At 52.0% G+C, this 23,229-nt stretch overlaps 1 protein-coding gene across 1 annotated transcript; it reads left to right on the top strand.

The window, feature by feature from the left end:
* The first annotated feature begins 457 nt into the window (after window positions 1-457).
* On the top strand, window positions 458-22,954 carry BCL6 (BCL6 transcription repressor). The gene is given in 15 exon segments (XM_030329048.1): window positions 458-9,915; window positions 11,078-11,116; window positions 11,962-12,133; window positions 14,336-14,557; window positions 16,221-17,192; window positions 17,725-17,874; window positions 17,876-17,907; window positions 19,333-19,436; window positions 19,438-19,501; window positions 20,383-20,400; window positions 20,403-20,512; window positions 20,629-20,697; window positions 20,699-20,767; window positions 22,719-22,817; window positions 22,820-22,954. Coding segments are annotated over 13 exon segments (2,115 nt in total). The 5' UTR covers window positions 458-9,915; window positions 11,078-11,116; window positions 11,962-11,972; the 3' UTR covers window positions 22,865-22,954.
* The last annotated feature ends 275 nt before the right edge of the window (window positions 22,955-23,229 follow it).

Raw genomic sequence — 23,229 nt, 5'->3', positions numbered from 1 at the left:
GAATTCCAGAGGCCGAGCTTTGCTACAGCGAAGACGCCGACGTCACAGAGGGGGCGCCCACGTGACGCTGGCGGAGCAGGCTGTACCAACGCGCAGGGTCCGGGGAGGGAGGGACGCCGTCTGGCCCCTCCAGCCTCCAACAGGAACTCCCAAATCTGAGACGTCCAGACGCTGAAGAATTCGAAATCTTCCTGGAACTGGAAAAATACTGTGGCTTTGAGGGCTTTCCATGGGCCAGGAGAGGCAAAAGTCCCGGAGAGCTGACACCGAGTCCTCCCCTGCCACGTAGCAGTGGTAAAGTCCGCAGCTCAAATTCCGAGAATTGAGCTCTGTTGATTCTTAGAACTGGGGTTCTTAGAAGTGGTGATGCAAGAAGTTTCTAGGAAAGGCCGGACACCAGGTGATTATTGCTGTTGCTGCTGCCGCTGCTGCTGCTGCCGCCGCCGCCGCTGGTGCCGCTGGTGCCGCTGCCGCCGCCGCTGCTCATGATCATTATTTTACCTTTTAATTCTTTTTTTTTCCGCTCTTGCCAAATGCTTTGGCTCCAAGTTTCCTATGTGTATCTATTGATATAAATGTATATATTTATTTATTCTAGCTGTCAGGTGTTAAAATAAATGCCGAAGATTAGTCCCACGTCTCTCCCACTCTAGGATATAGATTTTTATATATTTATTATTTTATTCTTGTTGTCTTTGAGTGAATCGGCCGGTTTGGGGAGGCTTTTGCCACCCTCCCTGGTGTTGTTTTGGTTTTGGAAAAGGAGGTGGAGGAGAGGAAGGAGGGGAATTAGGGGGCGGCCGGAGCCGAGAGGACGAGACAGTGTTTTGGGGGGGTGCTCCGGGCAAGTCTGGGGGCTGTCTGGCCCCAGACGACGGAGAGGACGCGCGCTCGCGCTCTCGCTCTTTCTGCTGCTGCTTGCGTACGGCTTGTGATCTCGCTGGATTCGGGCGGCTGTGTTTTTTCCCTCTTTTCTCGCTTGCAAACTGCCTTCCTCGCTCCCTCGCTCCTGCCTCCCCTTCCCTCCCTCCCTCCTCCTCTCCCTCGCCTCTCCTTCCTTCTCCGCTCCCGTCCTTCTGGGTGACTCCGGGAGACGGGGAGGGAGGCTGCCCGCTCGCTCGCCCCGCTGGCTCCCTTCCATCGGCCTCGCTCCTCTAGATTCCCTGCCTCCGAGCCGAGATTTGGGAGGAAAAATGCAAGCGAACTCCTCGGGTTTTGTTTTTCTCTCCCCCCACCTCCCCATAAACCCAGTTGAAGTATCGTTTCTACTATTTCCTTTTAGAGCCGCGATCTTCCTAACGAGATCCGAGTGTTTTGGTGTCCCCTTACCCTGTGTTTTGGGGGAGGTTTAGCTTGCCTGGGGGCGGGGATGTTGAATACTTTGAAAATTATTCTTTCATGTTGCAGTCGAGGGAGTCAGGAACCCCGCTCCACTCCCTCTCCCCATCCCGAGGAGAGCGGCTGGTGGCGGGACAGGGATTTGGGGGGTGGGTGGCAAAGGGGTGCGCGTTTGCACCTGCGGTGCCGTTTAGCGTGCGGGGACTGCGGGAACCTTCACCGGACGGCCCAGACGAGCGGGAAGGTGGCGGGATTTCTGGCGGTCGCGGTGTTTGTGTTTTGGGCGCTGCGTGACTCGGTGTTAGCTCCCAATGGCTGTTCCCCGCCTCTCCTAAATTTTGTCTTATTTTTTCCCATCGTGCGAGCATTGTAAAAAGACAACTGCCAGCCGGAGAGTAGCCGACGTCAGGCTTCAGATTCTCGAGGTCCTTGCACTGGGCGAGGGGAAAAACAAACAGCCCCAGCCCGCGTTCCTACGTGCAAGACCCGGGAGGAGAGAAGGGCACTCTGTGGCTCTGGGTGGGGGGCCTGGCGCGGGAGAAGGGGGCGCGGGCGCGAAAGGGAGATCTTTGTGAGTGATTTTGCAAAAACGGATTGCGAGGTTGGTTGGATTTGCAACCTGTGGCTCTCCTGGAGGGAGTAGGAATGGGGGAAGGCGGCGGCGGCGGCGGCCCGGGGCGGGAGCGGGTGGGGAGTTGGAGCCTCGGAAATCGGCTGGGCTCTTGGGCAGCGGGAGCTAGGGGCCACCCCGCTGCGGGATGTAGTGACCGTGGTCAGTGTCTTGAGAACTGTGGATTGCGTTGCCTTTATGATGCTGTGTTATTGGAACTCTGGCGAAAAATGAACTAGTGTTACAATAATGAGTTTTAAAACTCTCCCATGGAAAACAAAAACACAACCCAATAGATTTTAAAAAGGAAGAAAGAAAGAAAGAAAGAAAGAAAGAAAGAAAGAAAGAAAGAAAGAAAAGAAAAGTCCTTTCTATAGGGTGCCCCTTTTTGCAATGGTTAAGACTTGGTGGTGAGGGTCCAGACTGCTGAACAGGGAGAAAAACCCCAAACAGGATACCGAAAGTCCAGAGCTGTTACTGGGTCCCTCACAGATGATCACAGAAAGCTGGACATCCCCATCACCACCACCACCAGCTACAGGAAACTAATTTAATTTTTTAATGGATTTTTTTTTCCATTCAGGTTATAGTTTCCAGGAGGAAAATCTTGTCACTCTTTACTTTTTCTAAGTGTCAATACATGCATTTTTTTCTGTCCAAAAAAAAAAAAAAAAAAAAAAAGTGGGGCAGGACAGAGGGAACCAGGGAAAGGGCTGTTTAGAAATACAGTTTGTGGCTCTGAGCGATGCCACCGGCTTCCTCTACAGAGACTGTCAGTTTCCCTTTTTCTTTGCAAGGTGTGTGTGGTTTTAATAAATAACTTTAAAAAATAAGAGGGGGGCCGGCAAGATCTGTCAGGAGACAGGTATCTATTTTGCTCACTATTTACTACCAAGAGCCTTTGGCACTGGAACAGAACCTCGTAAATCTGCAGCCCAAGTTGAAGTTCATCTGGCCCTAGTCCACACGCTATTCCTGGAGGTAGCAAACATGAGCTCAAAGAAATGAGGTGAAATCACATTCTTGCTTTAAAATATATACCTTTTTTTTTCTTTTTAAGGAGAAAGGATATTGTCTCAGAGGGGAGGAGGAAATGGAAAGAGTGTGCCAGAAGATGGGCATTCCCTTGCTAAATGGCTGCAGTTGAGTCCTCAGGCTGAAATAGAAACCTGTAGATGGGAAATATTTCCCCCTCCCCCCACTTATAAATAGAAGTTTCCAATATCCTATTTGGAAGACTCTCCAATACTGCAGGCCCAAGCGCTGGCTGGTTTTAAGGGTCCGTTGATAGTGACAATAAGGCCAGAAGCTGTTGGTAAACGGGGCAGCTTGAAGGAGAAGGAAGCCAGAAGAGGGAATTCTCCAATTGGCCTTTTCGTCTGTGCTGTTCTGAAGGGTTTTACCCCCATGCTTTCTTGAAAAGACTCTCCAATTTATTCTGGGTTTGGTGGACAGGAATGGGACTCAAAACTCTTAAGCTGTCGTTTGCTGAGCCCTGAAGAGTTCCAGTTATTGGTTGAGTAAAAGGGTAGCCAGGACTAGATGTCAAAATCCTTCCTTCCCTCTCTCCCCTGCCCGGTAGCCACACTCACAACCCACTTTATTGTGAAAAACTTAGAGATTCGGAGGTGGTGGTGCGGCAGCGCCACCCCTCGGTGGATGAAACTCTATTTGCGAAAGTCAAATATTTGGAAAACATTGTGAAATGACCTTATGAGGATTTTTTTTTCTTTAGTAAAAGGAGATAAAACTACCTTTAAAAACAAAAAGGACTTTGTAGTAGATCTCTCAAATGGGGAGGAAGAGAGTTGCTTTCCAGCTAGGATACTGTCATAACAGGCAAAGAAGTTCGAGTGTGTGTGTGTGTGTGTGTGTGTGTGTACGCGCGCCCGCGGAGGGTCGCCTAGTTGGCTTTTAGGTGAGTTCTCCTGACGGAGGTAGCCTCCTTCCCCCTTGGACTTGACTTCTCAGAGCACCTGAATTCTGTTGCCAGTCTGACACTGACAGAAGGAGGAATGTCTTGGTGTAAAAACAAACCAGTGATTGGAAGTCCTGCAGTTTTGCTGGCGGTGATGGTGGTGGTGTATATGGGGGCTGGGCTGGGGACGCAGGTTTGTGGACGGCGTGGGGGCAATGGTAGGCCAGTCGAGCAGGGTTTGGAGCTCTCTGGGAGTTGAAATAGTGTGGCGCGTGCCGGTTTCCTGCACTGCGCAACAAGTGGGAATGCCGCCGCAGTGATCCGGCCGGGGGTGCTGTGTTGTGGTGAAGCTGGCCCTTTTCTCTTCTTCCCACTCACTGGAAGCCAGTAATGGCTCTTCCCCGTCCTCCCAGCCTCCCAGCCTGTGACCAGCAGCCCCACCAAAAGACCATAATTCGGTGGGGTCTTTGGCCGAGAGCTGTAAGCCTGGGTGGAACCCTGTCCTTGGCCTCCAGGGCCCCTTTTCTCCGTGGGGATCAGGAGTTGATTCCCGGGTCGACCAGTATTTGGCAAGAAACTCTGCTAATACCTTCGAGTTCCACTCTGCTTTTTGAAGACAAGCGCTCCCTTTCCTCCCTTCTAATATATTCAGCCCTTCCGGCTGGAAAAAAAATCACCGTATAATTTGTGAACGCAGCTCCAGATACCGTGTTGTGGCTGCTAGAGGAGTGCGCATCGGGAAGAAGGAATTACACCCAGTAAATTAAATGTTTTGCAGAGTTGCTTATAGAGGCAACCTCCTCCCCCTAACAGATCAAAAAAGAAAGAAAGAAAGAAAGAAAGAAAGAAAGAAAGAAAGAAAGAAAGAAAGAAAGAAAGAAAGAAAGAAAAGGAAAGAAAGAAAGAAAAAAGAAAAAGAAAAGCCGGGGGGCAGTCGGTTGTGGAAGGCTGCGGAGGCGCGGTAATTTTCGAACGTACTGAGTCTGCCACCTAGTGGTAGATCGTAGCCGAGTTCCCCGTCTGGGGCGGTGGGCAGCCCCTGTCACCTTCGGGTCTCCCAAGTATCCCCATCAGGTACTAGGACTGACAGAGGAGGAGACCATCCAGTGAGGATGACATCCGGCCTCCAAAGTTTTGGTAAGATGGATGGAGATTAGGAATCCTCCAGGTGCTTGTCCTGTCCACGGTCCCCCAGCGAGGGGCATCAGCCTCCACTAAGAGAACCTTAAGATAACCCGCATTGAATACACTATCTCTCTGTCTCCGTGGCTTCTCCCTGGGTGAAGTGTGGGGGGTGGCGGGAAGCCTTGGGGGCTCTAGGACATAAAGCTCTTGACAACTGAGGAAACAGGCCTCATGAGGGTGGTCTGTTGCCGGTGAGTTAGTACCCTAACTGGGACAGATTTTTTACTTTCTGAATTCCAGGTCAGTGACTTAAATAAAGTCAAAGGCGAGTTTATCTCTGCTCCTTTGGAGTACCTAAGAGAAAGCAGCAGCAGTGAGATCCATGATTTTAATGTCTCAGGTCAGCGTAGCTGGAAACAGTTACCCAGGTGCCTTGGAGGAGTTTCAGAAAGTATGGCATAAGATTTTCAGTGACAGGTACGGACAGCCTAATGTACTGATGAGGGTGGCGGTCTCAGATCTTGAGGAGGGTGCTTGTGTTAGCGGGTGATTAGGTCCCAGTCCCTAGACTTGCAGAGATGTACCTCCCTGCGCCCCAGGCTCGCATTTGGATACTGAAATAACTCTCTTCCCCTTCCTTCCACGCTGCTTAGTGTGACTTGACCAGAAATCAGTTGTGGAGGGGGGTGAGGAAGATGGCAGGGGGGTCATATGGACAAGCAGGGGGGGTAATCCCTGTAGAATTTTGGCCACAATAGTTTCTTCTTAAGCAAAGTTTTATTTTCTTGGAGCTGAAAACTTAAGATGGCAAAGCGCGCGTACGGGTGCCGGCGACCCCTAGCGACGGCCGCCGGCGACGCACACCCGCGGGAGGTGCTGCCGTCTCCACCTCCCTGGTCCTAGGAAATCGAGTTCAGCCTCTCCCACTGCGGGAACTGTCGGAGGCCGCGTCGGAGAAACGCGTCTCTGTTCGGGTTGGAAACGAATCTGGGGATGTGTTTGAAGAGCGGTCAAGTTTGACTCATCGCTTTCCAAGGACAGTTAGTGCCTTCCATCTTCATTAAGGTGAATAAAGACCTTGGCTGACTTCTGTCCAGATCGGATTTTTAAAGGCATTGTTTGCTTGGGGACATCATGCCGCTCCCCTCCCCCGGCAGCCTTTTTGCAAAGGCAGAGCCCAGTCCAGCCTGGGTGACCGAGATATCTCTGCTTAGGGACGTAGTTTGTTGGCATTGTCTGCCGGCTCTTTCTGGAAGGCTGTCGCGAGCTGGGCGCATGGGGAGCGTCCCTTCTGCAGCTCCTCTTCAGATCTTGATGATAAAACACATCCCTCTATTTTATTGCATTTCCTAGAAGCTTGCAGGCTTCAAAGAGCGCTGTTGGCAGGAAACGTGATAGAAATAAAGTCAGGACATAATGTCCCCGAACACCTCGGTCATCCAAAGCGCCTGCCGAGGCTACCGCGTTATCAAATTCGCTTTCATTTATTGTCTGCTCCACTCTCCCGCCCCCCAGTCAAGAGAGCGAACAGTGTTTCTCCCTTAAAACGAAAACAAGCGCGCGGTTTAACCCCACCCCCTATCGCTGGACCACTGTGGCTAAACTGGAGCAGCCAGTTAGCTGAGAAGCTGCGCGGAAAGGGAGCGCTTGGGCAAGAGCCCTGATGCTGGTTTCACTACGGCAGCTCCAGCTTTAATTAAAATTCCTCGTCCCCCCCCCCGCCCCGCCCCAAACAGTGCGTTGCACTTCCAGATTCTCCTTTGGATTTCTCAGAGAGTTATTGGTGTTATTAGATTACCAATAATCCAAAGGCCGGCCGGGATAGAGAAAGGTGGGGGTGGGGTGGGGATGTGAAAGGCATTCTCCAAATCTGGAGCCTGTGTCTAAAGTAGGTCAATGGGAAGGAGAGGCGGGGCTACATGGATATTGTCGGTTTCTAGCCTTGATGGAGGGCTCTCTCTAGTGTCAGGCAGCGGTAAAACATGATTAGGTTTTAGCTCCCGGAACCACGGGACTCCTAATTTCCAATAAGTGCATGTACTTAATTTTAACTTCCCTTCCTAGATACTCACCCCATTCCATATTAAATTTCAACCTTCGCTTTCACCTTTATTCCACCGGGCGAAGGGATGAGAAAGCCTCCAAGTAAGATTTTATGAGGCGGACGAGGCCCAGTCTTTACCTACCGCCCAGACCCCGCCTCCGCCGCTGATGGGATGCGCGACGCAGTGAGAGACCACCCGCGGGTTTTAGGAGAGTACTGTGGCCTCAGGGGCTACGTCTTTCGTGCCTCTCGCCCCGGAAAATTACTCTCGGAGCCCACTACTAGGACCAATTAGGAGAGGGCGCCCAGGGGTTATAATTCCGAGGAAGGCCATGAGAAAGCTAAGCAATCCAGGAGCGCGCCCATGCGAGCGCTGGGGTCAGCGCCCCGGTCCCTGCGCAATCCTAACCGCGTCTCTACGAGTTTCGGAGAAATCGGATTCCGAAATCCCGAAACCTAGCCAGGTTTGGCCTGGCAGCTCCTATTCTAAAGACTTTGGGCGGAAACCGAGCTGAGCAGGGTTCCCCTACTTGCCAACGTAGGCGGAAGGGGCTTTCGGTTTGGTTTTGCTCCAGGTCGGCTGGTGCGCACTGGCTGGAGACCCTCAGTCCTAGGGACTCCCATCTTTCTACTTTGACGCCTGGCCTATAACCAGCCCCTTAAGGGGGGGGGCGGGGGGGGTGGAGCAAGCAAAAAGAGAGAAAGGGAAAAAAAAAAGAGAAAAATAAATAAGTAAATGACGCACCAGGCAAACAAACACCAGAATTAGGCAATTCTAAGTCCTGAAATGAGTTTCGGATTGGACCCGAATTCCTGGGTTCTGGACCGGCTCTGCTACTCACTTGCGCGACTTTCCCCATGTATAAAATTTTTGTGGGGGAAGGGTTGGACCGCGTGAACTCAGAATCCTGGATCGGGCGCCGGCGAGGGATTTAGGGGAAAGTGTGCCTATTCCCCGCGAGCCTCCCTGGGCGGCCCCCCCTCCCCGGGTGAATCCCCGGCGGCCCTCGCGCCGCAGGCAGCGATCCTGGCGGCCGTCGGGGGCCGGCAGCTTCCTGGAAAGTTACTTCTCGTTGGAAACGGCGATAGGCAGAGAGTGTTCTGTGAAATCCGCTGAGCTGAGATCGACTACGTTCCGGGAATGAGAGGGCTGTGCCATTCCCCTCACTGCCCACTGCCTTGACGGCGTAACAGGAAAAAAAAAAAAAAAAAAAAGGCACACACAATGTTAGCTACCGAAGTGTACGAAACGTTTTATTTGAATGTAACCAAATTAAAGGTTGCCACGATCTCACCACGGGGCCTCCGACGCGCCTGCGGGGGCTTCGAGGCAGATGGGCCGCGGCGCCCGCAGAACGCCGGGGGTGGGCGGTCCCTGGCGGGCAGGTACGGTAAGGTCGGGGTGGGCGCATCTGCCCGGGCTTGCTGTGGCGCGCAGGGCTCCGGTTTGTGCCCGTGTGAGCCTGTGAGAGGAAGCGCAGTGCCCGCCGAGCGGGAGAGACAGGGAAAGGGTGGATGGGGGCTTTCGTGTTGGCTCACTCTCTCTCTCTTAACCTGGCTCTCGTTCTTTTCTGCCCTCCTCTCTTGTCTCTCCGCCTTCTCCTTCGGGTGCCTTCTCTTCCCTCTCTGCCTTTTGTACAGGGAGAGGGTCCCTCGTTTTTCTTCTCCAGCTCCTCTGAAAGATCTGCCTTCTCCTCAAGGTGCCGAATTGAAAATCCCGAGGAAAAGGCAGAGGAGAGAAAGTGTGTGGGTGGAAAGACAATATTTAGGTCTCACTTCGTGGTTACTGCGGCTGGGGCGGGGTAGGGGTGGGGGGAGCCCACGTCTGGGCCCTTGCAGTTGTCAGTTTCTCTTTGACAGCCCTGTTCTTTTGGCGGTTGTTTCTGTGTAATGAGTATTGTGTGTGGCGTCCATGGGATTCCTGCTGAAGCTTAGTAAGACAGAGTTTGTCCAGGACTTTGCTGGAGATTAGCTTTCAGTCTTGGGCAAGGCTTATCCCATGAAGCGTCGGTGGCCTCCCCAGTAAATCAGGGCTGTTATAAAGATCGCAGACGATGATGGATGGGGAAGGCCTGAGTGGTCTGTAGGAAACAAAGCAGCTGCTAGGGGTCCTTCCACACTTGTGGCAAATAGAGGGAGGCATGGCTTCCCACATCCACCTTAACACGCACTCACTAGCTGTGAGGTCCCCTAAGATAGACCCAGCTGAAGAAGAGGTGGGCTTAATAAGGATGTGAGCCTCAGTGTACGTGCGTTTGTTTTTGACCAAGCCAGGCAGAGGTTTAGGACGAAAAGTGCCCAGCCCCAGGGCCTGGCTGGCAGACCCACCCCCACCCCACCCGCAGGGGGCAGGAGGTGGGAATGTGTTGTTTGTTTGCTTCGATCTGCATATGGAGTGAGTCATTGCCACTTGTCAAGGTGAAATGGCAGATCTGGGCTTCCTGTGGTTCCAAAAATCTGTGAGTGGAAATCCACAAGCGAGCTGGTGGTTGAAGCTGGCTAAAGGAAAGCCTTAGATATTCCAGAAGTGTTCAGGGATGTTCTGCACCGGGGGAAGAGAAGACGGTTTGTAAATGAACCTCTCACGCGTCTCCAGTGTTCTTTTTCAACAGAGACAATCATTGAACTTTGGTTAGGACAGTTCAGTGTATTTCTCTTTGCCCGTCTTGAGTTAGGATGGGGAGAGGAGGAAATAGGTTCTTTCCTCTCCTTCTTTTCCTCTCCCTTCCCCCACTCCCTTCCCTTATCCTCACTCACTCACATGCACACACTAACCTTGAAGCCGATGGGATTGAGTGACTGGCACTTGGGACCACAGAGAAATGTCAGAGTGTTTGGTTACAGACTCAAGGAAACCTCTCATTTTAGAGTGCTCATTTGGTAAGATTCAGCAGCCTGGAATGGGGGCAAAGTGTTTGTGTGGGGGAAGGAACTTAAGAATGAGATTCACCCACATTAGGGTGCTGTCTTGCATGTTCTACAGCACGTAGGCTGATTTGGAAAAGGGACAGGAACTTGAGCCAGAAGACCTAGGGCCGGGCCACTAACCATCTACGTGGCCCAACATGACCTCCCTGGCCTCAGGCCCCTTTACCCGGAAAATAGCTCTAAAGGGCTATGATTTTGAAAGGGGTGGGGGGGGGGAGCTGAAAAGGATTCAGATACTGTTTTATGTTGCAGCCCACATGTGATCATAAATAAGAGTCCTACACCTGTGCTTTAAAATTATTTTGTTTCAGAGAAACAGATTTGGAGCGGGTACATATTCCATGAGTCCTCCCTGGCCAGTTCTCAGCCAAAGCACACAATTAAATCTTTCCCCAGCAGAGGGAGCACAAGCTTGGAAGTTTGTAGTACTATGGTCTCAGACCCAGGAGGGAAAGAAGAAGAAACTTGAAAAAGACAAAGATTCTCAAGGAAAGCATAGCTAAGCCATCTCGGGGTGTATTCTGCAGATCCTGTGGTTATTAAGTGCTTCTTAATACCTCTTTTGTCCTAAGCAAACCACTTGAACTCCTGGGCCTCAGTTTTGTCAGCAGCGAAATGGGGATAAACGATATCGACCCAGTAGATGTTGAGAAATCATTTTAAGACTTGAAAGATAATATTTTAGCAGGTTTTGAAAACCGTCCACATCTTTAAGGCCCCCCCTGAAGGATCATTCTCATTGATATTGAAAGAACCACTTTTCTTGTATTTTTCTTTCCCATAAACTCGGGCGGGGGGCGGGGGCGGCCTTTGGTTGGTATACGTTTTTTACTTTGAGACAGGAACGGTGTGTGTATATGTACGTGTATTTAATGTGTGCCATTGCGTTCCCGGTAGTCAGGATAAAAACGTTATTACTGCGTAGCTTTGGGTGCCTTTGTTTCCGCAAGCGCAGACCTGGAAAAATGTTTGCTGGCTTGTGGTAAAACCGCTCCAGCTGGCAGGCTGCAGCTATCAAAGTAGAACCAAATACGTGTGTCCTAAAATAAGACTGTAGTGGACAATCTAACATTCATGAAATCAATTTCTCTTTGCTTTTTTCTCTTCCCTGCAGATTTTAAGCAACATTTTGGACTGTGAATCAAGGCATTGGGTAAGTAAATCTAATTATATGCTTTAAAACTTTGTGGACAAACTGTTTCTTTTGAAATTTGCCAATGCATGTGTTGCTGTGAACTTGGCCACTTTTCATTAGATGAGATAAAGAATAGCCAGTTCCCTTCTGCATCGTTCCCAGGCCTCACCCACTCACCCCTGTGTTAGACTATCTTCACCGTCGTGTGATCATTCACACCCTCTCTCATTTCTTGGTTCGGATCCAATGTAGCCACCTACTATGCTCCAGCAGCACGCTGGGTGCTTGAAGTACATTCAGACAATTCTAAAGCCTAAAAGAGGAGAGAACAGATGGTGGCTGGGATAAGGAAATGAGATTCGGACAAGAATAGCTGTGATTTTTGAGAACCTACTATAGCCCAGGCACATATCTCTAAATTTTACAAACACATAGGTATTACTTCCCCCCGTTTGGGGAAACCAAAGCCCAGAAACAATAAACAGTCTGCCCCATGTCACACAGCTAGCAAAAGGTAAAGCTGGCTTGCTAACCTTCCAAGTGTGGTTTCTCTCCCCTGTAACACACTTACTGCCTCTCAGTGCCCGGCCGAGTATTTGGTATGTGGGAAAAGCGCTCCACAGATATTCATTCACGTCCGCTTTCCCCGAAAGGCTTTTTTCTAGTCCCACTTGTTAGATAAACATTATTTTTCCCATCTTACAGATGCCCAGAGATGGGCCACAAATTGGTCCAAGACCAAACCCGAGGGACCTCGGTTTTCATCCCACATGTTAGCAGGCCGAGGCTCCTGTTCTCACACTCCTGGCAAACAGGAGTCGGGTGCTGGGGAACCAACAAGATTCTGACCCTTTGCTTTCCAGGTGAAGACAAAATGGCCTCGCCGGCTGACAGCTGTATCCAGTTCACTCGCCATGCCAGCGACGTGCTTCTCAACCTTAACCGCCTGCGGAGCCGTGACATCTTGACCGATGTTGTCATCGTGGTGAGCCGCGAGCAGTTCAGAGCCCATAAGACAGTCCTCATGGCCTGCAGGTGAGGGGTCTGGAGGGGAAAGACGGATGTATAAAGGCGAGCCGACAGGGTGGGCGGGCAGCGAGGCAGAACAGGTGGGCCTTTTGCTGTGTTCCGAATTACATGGCACTTGTCTCCAGACCTCAGCCCGTGGCCTGGCAGAGTAGGTTCCCAGGGAGCGAATGAATGCACGCGCTTCTGGGGAAGAAAGAGTTTCTGTTCTGTGGGAATAGAGGGAGAAGAAATCGTATACTGTCCCAAGAAAGGATGTGTTTGGACAATAACATGGAGAATAACTCCAGTTAGAAGAAGTCAGAGGGGGGTTGACAATACTGTAAGCAAGTGAATTTGATATCTTTTGCCCTTTTATTCTGTAACTATGTGCGTTTAATCCTGTGGCTGTATTTCCATGGGTGTTTCAGGGTAAATATGTGTAAGTTAGGAAGAGTGAGCCGGCCGATTCTTCGTATTTGCCAAGTATTTCACGTACACAGAGCTGTGTTTTTTAAGTTTATTTATTTATTTTGAGAGAGAGAGAGAGAGGAGGGCCCGAGAGAGAGGGAGACAGAGAATCCCAGGCAGGTTCCATCCACACTGTCAGCACAGAGCCCGACGCAGGGCTTGAACTCACAAACCGTGAAATCATGACCTGAGCCAAAATCAAGAGTCAGACGCTTAACTGACCAAGCCACCCAGTGGCCCCCCAGAGCGATTCTATATTACATCTTCTCCCTGGATCTTTGCAGTGGCCTTCTGTGGTATGGAGGCATTACCTCCATTTTATAGACAGTGAAACAAAGATGCAGATAGGTGAGCCGATATAAAGTCAGGGATCTCTATTGCTAGCTGAGAGCTCACTCAACATCTACAGCAAGCACCTGTTTTTGTTGTTGTTGTTATTTTTTTTTTAACTTTCTTTTTTTTGAACGTTTATTTATTTTTGGGACAGAGAGAGACAGAGCATGAACGGGGAGGGGCAGAGAGAGAGGGAGACACAGAATCGGAAACAGGCTCCAGGCTCTGAGCCATCAGCCCAGAGCCTGATGCGGGGCTCGAACTCACGGACCGCGAGATTGTGACCTGGCTGAAGTCGGACGCCCAACCGACTGCGCCACCCAGGCGCCCCAGTTGTTGTTATTTTTAATGTTTAATTTTTGAGAGAGAGGGAGGGGCAGAGAGAAGGAGACAGAGGATCTGAAGCGGGCTCTGTGCTGACAGCAGAGAGCCCGACGCGGGGCTCGAACCCACGAATCATGAGGTCATGCCCTGAGCCGAAGGCAGACGCTTAACCGACTGAGCCACGCAGGTGTCCCCAGCACGTATTTTTAACAGTGGCAAAAACAGAGATTTATAGAGAAAGGAAAGTAATAGAAAATACTCACCAAGTGCTTACTGTGTGCCAGGCATCATTCTATGTACCCTTTATGTTTTCATCCTTGCCGCAACCCTGTCGGGTGGACACCGGTGGCTCCTGGTTTGCAGATAAGGAAAGCAGGGTGCAGAGAAGTTAGTATCTCACCCAAGGTTGCACAGCTACTTCCTGGTTAAAGTCTGGCTCGCTTCCAGCAACCCATTAAGAAAGAGCAGAATCCAGACGACAGCCCAGAATCCTGACTTGTGATTGAGTGCTCTTTCTCCTCCATCAGACAGCATGGTAGCCGGAGTCATGGCCTGAAGTTTCACTTGTGTCTTCGAGGAATATTGACCTTACGGAAGTCTATAGACTTTTAGCAGATCAGTAGACTGTACACTAGGCATCATTCTATTTATTTCTCATCGACGCGCAACTCGTTTCTAAAAACATACAATGGCATTTTAAAAATAAGGATCATAGGGAGAGAAACGGTTATCTCAAAGCTACAGACTAAAAATGGTAACGGCAAATGAGTGCCGAATTTCACTCTGATGATCCATGCACTTAAGACCATAAGGAAAATAGCTTCTGTGACTTTGAGAAATCATTTAACTTCTGATCTTTGTCCCCCCATTCGTAAAGGGGAGAATGATAATATCTACCTTGCAAGGTTGTGAGGAACACAGGATAATGTATGTAAAGTGCTTAATGACTGTCTGGCATTTAGTTAGCTCTCCATAAATGGCAGTTATTATTAATTGCCACAGAAATTCTGGAGCAAGGCCCAGGGGAGAGAGCGGAGCCCTGACACTGACTGTAACTGATGGCAAATTCTGTCTGTGATAGTGAGACATTTGTTTGTTTTATAGCGGCCTGTTCTATAGCATCTTCACAGACCAGTTGAAATGTAACCTGAGCGTGATCAACCTGGATCCTGAGATCAACCCTGAGGGGTTCTGCATCCTCCTGGACTTCATGTACACGTCTCGGCTCAATCTGCGGGAGGGCAACATCATGGCCGTGATGGCTACGGCTATGTACCTGCAGATGGAGCACGTTGTGGACACTTGCCGGAAGTTTATCAAGGCCAGGTGAGCTGGCGCGGGGTTGGAGGCCTTCAGAGAGCCTTGGTAACGCTTGCATACAGGATCCTCTGTGATATGCGCAACCTACGTTTCCACAATTTTTGGCACCCTTCCGCCTTCTTAATTCTTGGGCTCCAGGCAGGTGGTGCTCTCCAGAGAAGCCCTGTGCTTTCCCTCTTGCTTTCTTCTATTCGTTTGACGTGTCCTCTCCTCCCGCCCGTCCTGTCAGGCCTAGCTTGGATGCCAGCCCCCATCCACAGATGTTTTTGCAATGGCCACTCTTCCTCCCCCAGCTCTTCCTCTGTGTCCCTAAGCCTTTGGCCTCTCCTTCAGACCTTCCTTCTGTTTTAACCATTTGCGTATGTAGTTGAGTTCTCCTCTAGACTTCCGTCACAATGATTTACATAGGCGCCTTAGTTCCCCTGCCAGACCGCGGGCTGCTTTACTCACCTTTTACCTTGCCGTTGCCGGGCTCCTACTGGAGAGGACCATTTACTGAATCACCCTGAGTTCACTGGGTCTAATCCCCTACCTGAGGGCCGGTCAGACATGACCGTCCTTTAAAGGTGAGGAACCTGAGAGCCAATCAAGTGAAGGGCTTGGCTAAGTGGAGCAGAGACTCAGGGCTTGACTTTTTTAGAAGCATTTGATTCAGCTGTTCTAGGGTGATTGCACCCCTTATCGCACAGAAGCGTTGCTAGCCTCTGTTTGAACACCTCCAGGAGCCAGGAACCCAGTGTTCTCAGAGCCACACGGTCTCCCCTGGCCGGTTAGAAAGCTCTGCTTTATGGCGAGCCGGAATGTGGCTCCCTTAACCTTTGCTCATTGGTTCTAGCTCTGTTAACTATGAGCATGTTGAGCTGGCCTATTTTTCGCCCACATAATGTCCCTTCAAGTACGGGCAGTGAGAGCTCATTGTCTCCTGTGGGTAATCGTGGTCGCAGGAGCATCATTGCTGTCCTTTGCCAGTGCTTTCACTGGGTCAGGCCTCGTGCTCCGAGTGGTTAAGTAACTCGCTCCAGCTCACGGAGCTGCTGAGTGGCACGGCAGAATTGGAAAGCAGGTCTGGCCGCTTCAGAGCCACGGCTTCCCAGGACGGGCTTCCGCCACCCGTCCTCCAAAGTCAACTTGCCCAGGACTCTAGCCAGCACAGAGGCTGAGGCCTGTCTTCAACAGGGCACCAGTTTTTTCTGGACCCTCGGAACACGTGGCACCAGGATTGTGTGAATCCTTCCGTCCCTGAGCCTCGGTTTCTGTGTGTGTAAAGTGGACACGATAATACCTTTCTCCCTTTGCAGGATTTTGCCTGGGTGAGACGAGATAAGGGCTGGCAAAGCTGCTTTCCCTTCTAGGATATCTGAGGACTTACAGATGCACACACATGTATACTGGTGTGACTAGACATGAGATGTCACGTCTAAGCAGGCACAGACTGTGTGGCTAACTCGCTGCCCTTCTGTGGGTCTCGTCGCCCCCGCTGCGGGCTAGATTGCTGGTTCCTAGCATAAAGGCCTTGTAACTGAAGTCCTTCCCCCCTCCAGAGCCACATCCCTTACATCTAAGCTGCCCAAGCACAAATGTGGTTACGGACGCCGGGGTCACTGGGAAAGCCCTCTGTTCAACAGCTCTGATTTGGAGGCCCATGTCCCCTCTCTGTTTTCCCCTGCAGTGAAGCCGAGATGGTTCCTGCCATCAAGCCTCCCCGTGACGAGTTTCTGAATAGCCGGATGCTGATGCCCCAAGACATCATGGCCTATCGGGGTCGTGAGGTGATGGAGAATAACCTGCCGCTGAGGAACGCCCCTGGGTGTGAGAGCAGGGCGTTTGCCCCCAGCCTGTACAGCGGCCTGTCCACCCCGCCAGCCTCTTACCCCGTGTACAGCCACCTCCCGGTCAGCAGCTTCCTCTTCTCCGATGAGGAGCTGCGGGATGCCCGGATGCCCGTGGCCAACCCCTTCCCCAAGGAGCGGGCCCTCCCCTGTGATAGTGCCAGGCCCGTACCCGGCGAGTACAGCCGGCCGGCCATGGAGATGCCCCCCAGTGTGTGCCACAGCAGCATCTACTCGCCCAAGGAGGCCGCCCCGGAGGAGGCACGCAGTGACATGCACTACGGCGTGGCCGAGGGCCCCAAGCCGGCTGCCCCCTCGGCCCGGAATGCCCCATACTTCCCCTGTGACAAGGCCGGCAAGGAGGAAGAGAGGCCCTCCTCCGAGGATGAGATCGCCCTGCATTTCGAGCCCCCCAGTGCACCCCTGAACCGGAAGGGTCTGGTGAGTCCGCAGAGCCCGCAGAAGTCTGACTGCCAGCCCAACTCGCCCACGGAGTCCTGCAGCAGCAAGAACGCCTGCATTCTCCAGACCTCCGGTTCACCGCCGGCCAAGAGCCCCACCGACCCCAAAGCCTGCAACTGGAAGAAGTACAAGTTCATTGTGCTCAACAGCCTCAACCAGAATGCCAAACCAGAGGGGCCCGAGCAGGCGGAGCTGGGCCGCCTTTCCCCTCGAGCCTACACCGCCCCGCCGGCCTGCCAGCCGCCCATGGAGCCCGAGAGCCTTGACCTCCAGTCCCCAACCAAGCTTAGCGCCAGCGGGGAGGACTCCACCATCCCACAGGCCAGCCGGCTCAATAACATCGTCAACAGGTGCTTTCCCAGGCAGTCCGGGCCTGGGGTCAGGGCTTCCCACGTGGTCACTTCTTCTGATGGAGGCGGGGCTGTGTTCTTTTCTTGCATGAATACTGAGTATGTTAGAGGTGTGCAGTGAGCACCCACTGATTGAATTCACCTAAGTAAGGAAGCATATTAAGCTTTGATCTATTTTGTCAGAGCAAGAGCGGGAAAATCCCCTCAGCGGCAGAAGAGCATTTCATGAATCCCCAGGGCAGCCTCTATGGTCTTGGCAGGGCAGGGCGATCTCGCCTCCGCTTTGGACTGAGTTAGCCTGCAGACTGGGACTGGCCTGGGTCGGGGTGTTGGCCCAGTGTGACCCTGTCAGGGGTCTCAGGGCGTACGTTGTTTAGAGGTAGGCTTGAGGATAACTCTGTGGCCCCACATCCAGAGCGAGGCAGCCCAGCTCTGGGCTCACCTGAGCACAGGAAGGGCGGGGGCAGCGTCCAGGCCAAGTGGGTGCTTTACGCTGCCCAGCTGCTGAGGCTCTCTTTCCTCCTGCTCACAGGTCCCTGACCGGCTCCCCCCGCAGCAGCAGCGAGAGCCACTCGCCTCTCTACTTGCACCCCCCCAAGTGCACATCCTGCGGCTCTCAGTCCCCGCAGCACGCAGAGATGTGCCTCCACACCGCCGGCCCCACATTCCCCGAGGAGATGGGAGACCCAGTCTGAGTACTCGGATTCTAGCTGTGGTGAGTCCCCTTCCCTCCTTCCCTTCCCTTGCCGGGGAGAAGGAAGGCCCTTGCCTCTGCCCGTGGGGTTCGCGTTTCCATTTCACGTATGCTGTTGTTACCGATTGGGAGAAGTCCCCAATTGGAAGGTCACTGGCACTTGACAATCACCAGTCCATCCCACCCCACTCTTGGCCTCTTGAACCAGGCAGACCGGAGCGATGGATAGGGTGTTTGAGTTCATCTGGGCTGGTAGAGAATGACCAAACAGCCTTTTCAGCTGCATTCCAGCTAAGGTAACCTGTGGGGCTGGCTATAACTCCCAGAGCTTTCTCGGCTGCTGGGGACCCAACGGCCTGACCTGTGTTAGTTCCCCCATGCTGGGCCGTGCATTCCCTAAGGAGAAGCAGCCGACTGTAATCATTCCTGCGTCTCCCACAGATCCCAGAGAATTTCTAGCATGGAGTAGGCAACTCGGCTAATGTTAGCGGAATTAGATTCGTGGAACTGAATTATTAAATTGAAGTGTTGGATACTTTGTGATTGGCATCCCCAGTTTTTATCAGATAAAAGCCCATCTTTTCCCTCAAGCTCTGGCTGGAGTAGGATAGCCCAGTAATACCTACTCGGGGGTGAACCGCCTGCCATGACACGTCATTTTCAAAACGTTAGCACAAAAGGAAAAGAAATCAGTCCCTCACACTGAGGGATTTGGCACAGGGTCATGGATGTATAGCTGGGAGAGCAGGGACTGTCCCCATCTGTCCCCCTGGCCACTTGCCTTTTCTCTGCATCCCGTCCCTTCTCTCTAGGCCGCTGTTTCTACTTCCCGTCCTTGTTGGCTCTCCCAATCTCACAGAAGTGTTTGGGGGACATGAAATCCAGAGAGATACAGGGTGACCCTGTTCACCATTACTTCCTCATTTAATGACCTCCAAGTGTCATTGGATTTTATATCTTACATTCCTAGAATGCTTTGCGTGATACAGTATGCTCTTGTGAGATAGGCCGTGGGGGGTTGCTCTCCTGACTTTGGAGATGGAGACACAGACAGGCTCAGAGAGGTGAAGGGTTTTGCTCGAGGGCTCCCGTGTATGAATGTCAAGAAAACTATGCAGTGATAGGAAAAGTCAGTTGTCAGAGCTCTCTAGACAGGAAGAGCCGGCTGAGCTTTCCTAAAGCTGGCACAGGCCGTGTAGATACCCGTGGTTTGTTTCCCTCCTGTACCTTAATACTCAAATCTGTCTCCTTTGTCCTCCATGACTGGGACTCTAAATGCTAAGAAAAAGAAAACGCCACAGGCCCTGGCTCTGGGTTCTCGGGAGCGTCCGGTGGATGGAGGTTGGGGATCAATTTGAGTGCAGCCCCAGAGGGAAGAAGTGGCCTCGGAGCCCTGCCTCCCTTCCTCATTGTGACTTTGGTGTCCCCGTCCCCGCCTCCCAACAGAGAACGGGGCCTTCTTCTGTAACGAGTGTGACTGCCGCTTCTCTGAGGAGGCCTCGCTCAAGAGACACACGCTGCAGACCCACAGCGACAAACCCTACAAGTGGTGACCGCTGCCAGGCCTCTTTCCGCTACAAGGGCAACCTCGCCAGCCACAAGACCGTGCATACGGGTATGGCCCTGCCCCCCCCCCAACCCCACCTCGGCTGGTCAGGGTTACTGGGACCAGGATGGGGAGAATGAACCGTAGAGAAAGCAGAGTGGGGCCCTGGTCCCCGGCAGGCTGAGGCAGGGAGCAGGCCCCGTCCTGACCCGAATGTGGGCCTAGCCCTGTCACGTCTTTGCTTGGTGACTCATTCCACTCCCTGTATTGTTTGTCTTTTCTCTGAGAAGCTCTGTCCTGTGTCTCTCCCTTCGCTGGAGTCAGAAAAGTTAATCCCAATGCTCAGCCCTTCTGTCGGCTTCCTCCACCTGAGCATCAGGCCCCGGCCCTCTCACGCATGGAATCCCGCTGTAGCTGCCATAACCAGAAAAGCATGTCTTCTCCAAAAGAGAAACTAGAACAGGTCTGATTGTATCTTCCTGGCGAATGGTTCGGTTCCTGTATCGGTCTTAGACAAGGCGAGAGCTAGAAGAGCCTTCCTACAGCGTCTAAATTTACCCCTCAGGTTCCAGAGAGGAAAAACTGAGGTCCAGAGGAGGAGAGTGACTTCTCTGAGTCAGCAGTTAGATAATCCCGATGACATGGCCGGTTTCAAGGGCCTCCGGGAGGAACCCCCTCCCTCCCTCCCTCTCCCACCGCCTGTGTTGTTTCTGCTCTGTCCCCGGCCTGCTTCTTGACCCTGGCCGCCTGCAGCCTGTGCCGGTGTGTGTTGCGCGTGTTGGGGGTGGTGGCCAGGAAGCAGGCCCCTGGATCCTCTCTCAGACATCTTCCAAGTGATATAACGCTGAGGGTGGCCCCCGGAAGGGCAGTTTGCTTTGAGATCCAGGGACCCGGGACTGCGGGGACCTCTGTCAAATATGGCTTTCTTTATCCCCTCCTTTCCGTAATAGGTGAGAAACCCTATCGCTGTACATCTGTGGAGCCCAGTTCAACCGGCCAGCCAACCTGAAAACCCATACTCGAATCCACTCTGGAGAGAAGCCCTACAAATGCGAAACCTGTGGAGCCAGATTCGTACAAGTGAGCAGGGCCATGGGGAAAGGACCCCTCAGCCTCCGCGGGCTGACGAGGGGCTCCCGGGGGCGGGGGCCGCGGCCCGCCCAGCGGAGCCTCTCATGCTTTGCCCTTCCGTTCAGGTGGCCCACCTCCGTGCCCACGTGCTCATCCACACTGGAGAGAAGCCCTATCCCTGTGAAATCTGTGCACACCCGTTTCCGGCACCTTCAGACTCTGAAGAGCCACTTGCGAATCCACACTGGAGAGAAACCTTACCATGTATGTGAACCTCTTGTCACCCCCGTGGGCTGGCCTGGGAGGGGTTGAGGGTAGAGGTGCAGCCAGCAGAGCTGTTTGTTGTCAATCTCAGGCACACGGTGGGATGACCACTGAACTAAAGGTCACAAGACCTGGTTTGGGCCTGTCAAAGACAACCCTGCTTGACATTGGCTGTGTCTCAGTTTGCTCGTCTTTAAAGTGAGGGGTATGGGGCTAGGTGACCTGGGCCTTAGGACAGAGGTCCAGACTATAGATCCATTGATTTGGAGTCATTCATTCATTCCACACTAACTGGCTTCTTACAATTTGCGTCTATGTTGGGCTGGCTACCTGTCTACCTAAGAGGACCTAAGGTGTTTGAGAACAGCAGCCATAGGAGTGGGAAGAGAATCAGAAAAATGTGGTGATGGGGCCCCTGGGTGGCTCAGTCGGTTAAGCATCCGACTCTTGATTTCGGCTCAGGTCATGATCTCACTCACGGTTTGTGGGTTTGAGCCCCGCTTCAGGGCTCTGTGCTGACAGTGCGGAGCCTGCTGGGGATTCCCTCTCTCTCTCTCTCTCTCTGCCCCTCCTCTGTTTGTGCTGTCCCTCTCTCAAAAGAAACAAATAAACAACAAAAAAAAATGTGGTGACAGAAGGAAAAAAAAGAGAAAAGGCCACTTTAAGGAAGAGCAGGTGGCCATCTACACAACACGATGCCGTGAATGGGCCACTGGAATCATAGTGTTCTGGAGCAAGGTTTCAGCCAACCATGGCTTGCGGGCTTATTACTGAACATTTTGCGAGCTAAAAATGGTTTTAATATTTTCAAATGGCTAAAAAAATTAAGAATAATATTTTGTGGCCTGTGCAAATTATATGAATTTAATTTTCAACATCCATAAAGAAAGTGTTATTGGGACACGGCCGTGCCTCCTTTGTTTACATACTGTCCTTGGGTACTTTCCTACTACAGGGGCAGTCTTGTCATCGCGATGTATTACCATCTGGCTCTTCAACCAGTTAGAAATCATTTGCCAATCTCTGCCACCGATGGGAGAGATACTGGCTGGGCAGCTGGGGTGTCTGGTCTTATTCTGACTTTGACACCAACCTTTTTGGGCCATAGGCAAGCCCAGAGCCTCGCTGTGGACCACAATTTTCTTTCCTGAGAACTGCTATAGATGAGCAGTTTCCAACCATGCTCTTATAACACTGAAGTTCTTTAATCCTGCCGTCCCTTTGCCTTTTGAGTTCTATTTAATTTTAAAAGAGTCCCACGGCTTACAAGTGTGGAAACTACTCCGATAGGTGATGCTGACTTTGGTGGCTTTATGGCGTCACTGTAGGTAGGGCTGGGCACAAGAACGAACCAATGAGTGCTTAACCCGTGTCACAAATGTGAGCCGGCAACATGTGGTTATTTTCACCCACTGTTTATCGGTCCCGGAGTGAGAATCTTCTTACTTGCATTTTGTTCTTAAGGCAAATTAGTTCATCCTCTCGGTGCCTCTGTTCCTCATCTGCAAAATGAGCCTGGACGTAGCTGTGTTCCTGGGCTGTTGTGCTCAGTTACCAGATCCACTCAAGGGTCGGGATGGTGCTGGGCACACAGGAAGAATACAATAAATATGTGCTAGCAGTTTAGATGCACAGATGTCGAGGTAACAGTGACCTTCAGAGTGCACTGCCTCAGTCCTTTACAGAAAGGAAAACCAAGGGCACACGGAAGAAACGATGTGCTTGGGTGGGGAAAAGCGCAAGCAGCATCGGAACACGTTAGAAGCAGGGAAGGGCCATTTGCACAAAGCTTATGTGTCCCTTAGCTGGAGCCAGAATTCTCCACCTGGCCTTGGAGGGGGATGAGCTACCCAGAAGCTCTCAGAGGGAGACCCTCCTTCTCTGGTCTCTGAGCAATGACACGTTCCCTGGGTTGGTGACAGCTAACAGCTGCCTCCGGTTTTTCCTTCAGTGCGAGAAGTGTAACCTGCATTTCCGTCACAAAAGCCAGCTGCGTCTTCACTTGCGCCAGAAGCAAGGCGCCATCACCAACACCAAGGTGCAGTACCGTGGTGGTCCGCCACTGACCTGCCCCCGGAGCTCCCCAAGGCCTGCTGAGCATGGAGTGTTGATGCTTCCATTCGAGTCCCTTCTCAGAAATCTACCCAAAGGATACTGTAACACTTTACGATGTTTCATCCCATGACGTAGTGCCTCTTTCATCCACTAGTGCAAATCATAGCTGGGCTGGGGTGTGGGGGGGGAGGGGCGGGGGGACCGGGAGCCAAGGCAGCTCCCCTTCCCCTACTGCCATAAAACATTAAGAAAATAATATTGCTTCTTCTCCTATGTGTAAGGCAAACCACGTCAGCAAACGGCAAAATCATTTTATATCAGAGCGGGGGGAGTATGCAAAAGTTCTGACTTGACTTGGTCTGCAAAATGAGGAATGTATATGTTTTGTGGGAACAGATGTTTCTTTT

Source organism: Lynx canadensis, chromosome C2 (genome assembly GCF_007474595.2).
Source record: "Lynx canadensis isolate LIC74 chromosome C2, mLynCan4.pri.v2, whole genome shotgun sequence".
NCBI lineage: Eukaryota > Metazoa > Chordata > Mammalia > Carnivora > Felidae > Lynx > Lynx canadensis.
Note: the sequence above shows the minus strand (reverse complement) of the source record. Positions and strands in the feature narration are given on the sequence as shown.